Source organism: Myotis nattereri (genome assembly GCF_964212035.1).
Source record: "Myotis nattereri genome assembly, chromosome: X".
NCBI lineage: Eukaryota > Metazoa > Chordata > Mammalia > Chiroptera > Vespertilionidae > Myotis > Myotis nattereri.
This window is the reverse complement of record NC_138078.1, coordinates 92,823,110-92,829,416: the sequence shown is the minus strand read 5'-3', so window position 1 is coordinate 92,829,416 and position 6,307 is coordinate 92,823,110. Positions and strand designations below refer to the sequence as shown.

Sequence of the window (6,307 nt, the reverse complement as noted above, 5' to 3'; positions counted from 1 at the left end):
TCTAACTTCATCTTGTTCAAGCATGCTGTTCCCATGGTTGATAGCTTCGTGCATATAGACATGCTAATCATTGTAGGAATTCTGCTTTTCAGTTTGAAGTTTACAAAAACAGCCCATTCCCAGAGAAGGACTCTCCCTGAGGAGATAAGGGAAGTATGTGTTGTTTATGAAAGATTTGCAGGAAACTTGTGACCTGGACTTACATCAGCTATGATCAACAGACTGAGCACAATCTTCCTTGGACCTCTGCTGGCGCCCACATGTCTGTGGTCGTCAATCACTTTTTGCTCACCCCACCCATTTCCTCTTTCCTTGACATAAAAGAAGACTGAAATCTGTACATTAAGATGGATTTAAGCATTAGATTCCCCTCTTCTCACTTGGAGACTTCTCGATCAATAAACCTTTCCTTATTCCAAACTCTGATGTTTTGAGTTTTGGTCTTTTGAAGCATTGGGCACAACTTTGGACCAGTAACACGTTCTAGATCTGACACTGGGACTATCCTCTTCTGTCTCTCACACTAGTGTTCTGTCCAGCAGACTCAAACCATGATATCTAGGGTTTTCTGATGCTCAAATACACACACTTCCCAGAAGAAAGAATAATGTGACAGAAGAGCAAGTGAAATAAAATGAGATATAGTAATGTTGCTTTTTCACATAATCCAGTGAAGTCTTTATTCTGCCTCACAAAGGGGCACCAAAACTTATAAAAAACAATAATAATGTTTATGTCTCCTCATTAATTTTCAAATGTTACTTCTGAGAGCTATGCAACTTTTATTGGCAAATTTGTGACTTTTACTAAAGACTGAATTGAGGTTGAAAGATAACTAATATCTGTTGAACACTTTATAAGTGAAGTGCTTCTCCCCAAATGTTATCATTTAGAATTCCCAACAGTCAATTATATGAGGTGTACTAGTATGTTATTATTCCCTTCTTACAGATGAAGAAACAATTGATGATTTTGTAGGCAGCACAGCTTCTAGGCAAATACCACCACCAGGGCTTTGGAGTTAAAACATTACTTTTTTTTTCATTTTAAATCCTTTCCCCCAGATGAAATCCTAATATAATTATAATAATAGCTTGTACTTTTAAAGCAGTTACCATATGCCAGGCACTATTCTCAGGACTGTATAGGCATTAATTCATTTTTTTTAAATGTTTGAACTTGTTCATTAGTCTCATTATTTTTTACCAATAAAAAAAAGTCCAAGTCCCCAAAGAGGCTAAATGATTTGGCTGGGTGATACAGGGACATACGTCTGCTGTCACTAATTCCATACTTTGCAAGTGTGACAAAAATACTGAATTCCAGAAGTTAGAGCCTAAGAGAATGTGTCTCTTAAGTTTACAAGTGTGAATTCTCTCCCTTGAATGTCATAGATTTGTTCCTGAGTATGCTTAAGAGCTTTTCTCTAAGTCTCTTGATTCCTGCTAACTCCAACACCAAAACTCCAAGCCTCCACAATTTGTGACCCTGTCCAAATAAGTAGGAATACCCTTCTTTGTTTCTGCTGCTCTAGAGAAATTGATTCTGAAAATTTAGCCTGGGTGGCTTAAGGTTCTATTCTGAGATGAAGCATCTTCTTTTTTTACATTTTTCATTTTTTAAATTATAGTTGTGATTCAATATTATATTAGTTTCAGGTGTATATCACAGTGGTTAGACATTTATATAACTTAAAAAGTGAGCCCCCCCCCCCACCCCCTGCTAGGCTGGTGTGGCTCAGTGGTTGAACATCTACCTTTGAACTAGGAGGTCACCGTTTCATGCCTGGTTAGGGCAAGTGCCTGGGTTGTGGGCTTGATCCCCAATGTGGGGTGTGCAGGAGGCAGCTGATCAATGATTCTCTTTTATCACTGATGTTTCTATCCCTCTGTCTCCCTTCTTCTTAGAATCAATAAAAATATTTTTTTAAAATTGAGCCCCCCAATAAGTCTAATACCCACCTGGCACCATACATAGTTATTACAATATTATTGACTATATTCCCTGTGCTGTACTTTACATCCCCTATTTTGTAGCTGCCAACTTGTGCACATTAACTCATTTAACTAAAGTAATTTTGTCTTTGTCTTTTCTGACTATAAAAGAGATTTTGCTAAAAAAAGAATATAAAAATATTAAGAATAAAGTAAAAACTACATTAAAAAATCGCATTCCTGTCCCAGACTCTTTTACTTTTTACAACCCGCTGGCAAACCAACCCAAAGACCAGGTTGCAGATGAAATGGAGGCTGAGGGAGGGGCAATGGCTGTAGGAGTTCTTAATATTGGAGCAGAAGGCAGGAAGAGAATTCTGGAAAGAAGTAGAAAAGTTTAGTAGCTCCGGAAAAAGATGCAGCCCCTCCCTAGTAATCGGAGAAAGGCAAATAAAAATTTCCCCCTGGGATTCTCAACAACGGAAAAGACTGACAGGGCCAAGTGTATAAAGGGGGAGGGAGCAGAGGGAGGGCTTACTTATGCCGCGCTTTTGGTGGGAGTGGAAATTAGGGACTCGAGCTCACTGGTGACGTAGATATCACGTGACCAGGAGTCGACGTGTGCAGAAGTCCTGCTAGTCTGGTCCTTGTTCCCGTCTGGGTACCAGCTTCCTTCTGCAGCGCGACAGCGGGTCCTGAGACCAGGCAAGGAGAGTCACTTGGCAGGAATTTTGCAGGTTGGTGTCAAAATAGATACTGCTTGGGGATTTCTAGGATGGGGTGGCCTAGGGCAGAGACCTGATTAAGTCCATCTCTTCACTCCTACCTCTGCGCCTGCAGGAAATTATAACTCTTGGGAAAGGGACTGACTAAGGGTCTCGAGAGAAGGACAGGGAAACTTGTGATAGTTCAAAAATAATAAACCTCTGCCATCTCAGACCACTTTCCCAACATCTACCCTTCCCCCAACTCCCACCTCAGTCTTAAAGATATTCAGAAATAATCTCCCTGTGTGATGGGAAATTCGAGCTAACTTGCATGTGAAGAGGGGGATAACTGGGGGAAACAGAGGCGAGAAAGTTTCCATTACCGAGAACCTCAATGAGGAAAAAGGTGCGTGGAGCTGGTCACCAAGCGCTCGCTCCACCTCCACTCCTCCACTCCCGCCTCCTCCTCCCTCCTCCCTCTCCCACCCCACCCCCTCCCCCTCGCGTTTCCCGTTTGTCCGCAGATCTGCAAGTCTGTTGTTCACTGCGCTACCCAACTAGAATATACTAAGAAGAAGCTGACCGAATCAGTACTGGTAAGTGAGGGGAATAGAAAGACGCCTGGGGTGGAGGTGGGCGAGGGCGGGACTGAGTTGTGGGCTCCGCTGTTCCTAACTCCCCCCTCCCCCCCGCTTCTCTCAGACTCCTCTGTTCTGGGAGTGTCTTGTGTTATGCCTTGCGCGGGGAGTGGGCGGGGGGATGGTTGAGGAGGGCCTTGAAAATGGCTGGAAGGAGGGACGAAAGGGAGGAGAAGCAATGGAAAGAGGAGGTGAGAGGGGCCCTCTTAGGGTAGCCGTCATTGCTGAATGAGTCTCTGGGTGGAAGATATTTGATGATGGCTCAGAAACAAACAGAAAGCAAATGCTGAGATCTCTGTCCAGAGCACGGGTCCAGAGCCTTTGACTTACCATCTCCTTCTTGCTTCCTAGAAGTAATTTTATTCAAAGAGGAATAAGCAGAAAAAAACAAAGGAAGAGGACAGAAACAAGATGAAACCCTGTCAAAAAATGGAAGGAAAACCAGAAAATGAGAGTGAACCAAAGCTTGAGGAAGAGCCAAAGTCTGAGGAAAAGCCAGAGGAGGAGCAAGAGCCCGAGGAGGAGGAAAAAACAGAAGGAACTTTTAGAGAAAGGCTGATTCAGTCTCTCCAGGAATTTAAAGAAGATATACACAACAGGCATTTAAGCAAGGATGATATGTTTAGAGAAGTGAATGAATTAGATGAGATAAGGAGAGTAAGAAACAAACTTATAGTGATGCGTTGGAAGGTTAATCGAAACCATCCTTACCCTTATTTAATGTAGCTTACCTTGATTTTTATTTTTTCTGATATTAACATTGCCATATAGCTTTCTTGTGATTTACATTTTCCTGATAAACCTTTGTCCATTTTTCTACTTTTAAGTTGTTGCTATTAGTAGTTTTAGATGAATCTCTTGTTTCTGCATCTCATTGTTTATCATATTTTGAACCAATCTCCAAGTTTCTGCATTTTAATAGGAGAGAGAGCTTGACTCGTTTATACAAAAGGGGGTTTCTGACAGGATACAAAATGAAAAAATGTTAGTAAGGAATATGTGAATATCATATTTTTAAAAGGGAAGAATACATTTGTATATATATACACAGAAAAAACATGTGAGGGATGAAAGGCAAAAAGATCACTAAGTGGTAGGATTATGAGTGATTTTTAAAATTCTGCTTATTTGTATTTTCCCTTATTCCTAGAATATCCATGTATTGTTAAAATAATAAAAGTTTAAAAAAACAATAAAAATTTTATAACAAAAAAAAAGAGGTAACCAACAGCACCTACCAGTTTATTTCTAAAGGCATTGGGACACTTGATATTTGTTGACAGAATTTTAGAAGCAAATGTAAATGAACTCCAAATTACCACCAGAGTTTTATATCTTTTCTTATCTATAAAATAGAGATAATAATGATCTCTAAGGAATCTTGTGAAGACCAGATAAGGTAATGACTGAGATATATCTGACAATTATTTTTTCCCCATCTGTCCATGCAGGATCCCAACTCCCAAGAGATTTGTTTTAGCGGTTTGGGAGGGTAGAGAAAGTAGTTTTCACCTGCGCTTAAGAACAAATCCAGGCCAACTGTTAGGTGGACACCACTTTATCTTCCTCTCCTGCTATACCTGCCCAAATGCCCACCCGCCACCTTGATACTACCATATACATTGGATATTCCTGCCCCTTCATCCAGGTTCTGTACCTTTCAGACCCCTACTGCTGCTGATATTTTGGAATTCTCAAATAGTGAAGCCCAACACATTTCTTCAGAACCCCCAGTAGGCTGAATTCCCAGACTGACCTCTACAGAAATGGGGAGAATGCCCTTCTCAATTTAGACATGCAGGGCCATTTGGGCCATGATATAGATATCCTGGCAAATGGGGTTTTAATCATAGGCCCCCTCTTCCCCATAAGACTCTGACATGATGGGTCTGTTTGAGGGTTGGACCAGAAGACAAGTCTGAATAACAGATGTTGCACGTTAGTCAGAGCTTCTCTGAGCCTAACAATTCTGGTTTTGTCTTCTGGACTCTTATTTCCTTAATGTGAGTGAGCTCTTCAAGCCCGCTTCACCAGTTCAACAGATACTCTTTCGCATGTGTAAAGTGTAAAGAGATGTTCAAGTCAGATTTGGGGATATTCCCATCCTTACCTGGAAACATGAAAGTGCTATATAAGAAGATGTATCTATGCAGCTAAATCTGCATATGTATATATGTGTCTATGGCTCACAGTTTTGCCAGTTTTATTTTATCTTTCCTCTGTGATGCTTTCTTTTGGGGAGGGAGGCATTCATGTCTCCAGACTGTTCCATAAGCTTGCAACAGCCTGATGGATGCTGGTCGAGCTGGATTCCATATGAGGGTCCAGGGGCTCACTGTGGCAGTTTTACAGACAGGATGAATCCATCCCCCTGGTGCTCTGAGGATGTAGAAGGACTCACCCCAACCACACTCATCTCCAGGCTGTCTGGCTTTGGCTTCTCTGCTCCAGCCTGCGGCAGGCACCAGACCCTCCTAAGCTGATGGCCAGACAGTCCTGGACATACTTAGCTGGAGCATGACAACTGTCCCCATTGCAGGTCAGAGCACTAGACTTCCTCCCCCCCCTTTTTTTTCTTCACAGGGAGCTTGTGAGAACTTTTTATAAGGAAGGAGATAAGACCTCAATATTCATTAACTAAAAACTTTGGTTGTGATAGTCTGTCCAATTCTGATATAATCAGCTAACTTGAGGTTAAAGTAGAGGACCTGGTGGTAGGTGGAGATGATTTTAGATAATATACAAATACTAGAGGCCCGGTGCACAAAAATTTGTGCACTGGCGGGGGGGGGGGGTGTCCCTCAGCCCCACTTGTGCCCTCTCACAGCCTGGGACCCCTCGGGAGATAACGACCTGCTGGCTTAGGCCTGCTCCCCGGTGGCAGAGGGCAGGCCCAATCCCTAGGTGCAGCCCCTGGTCGGGCTCAGAGCAGGGCCGATTGGGGAGTTGGGGCTCCACCCCCTGTCATGCACAGAGCAGGGCAGATCAGGAGGTTGCGATGCCACCCCCAGTCATGCTCAGGGTAGAG

At 42.6% G+C, this 6,307-nt stretch overlaps 1 protein-coding gene across 1 annotated transcript; it reads left to right on the top strand.

The window, feature by feature from the left end:
• Positions 1-2,544: 2,544 nt before the first annotated feature.
• Positions 2,545-4,456, top strand: TCEAL9 (transcription elongation factor A like 9). Its single transcript, XM_081115333.1, has 3 exons — positions 2,545-2,671; positions 3,166-3,237; positions 3,631-4,456. The coding sequence occupies exon 3, from the start codon at positions 3,691-3,693 to the stop codon at positions 4,003-4,005; it is 315 nt and encodes a 104-aa protein (XP_080971459.1). The 5' UTR covers positions 2,545-2,671; positions 3,166-3,237; positions 3,631-3,690; the 3' UTR covers positions 4,006-4,456.
• Positions 4,457-6,307: the final 1,851 nt, after the last annotated feature.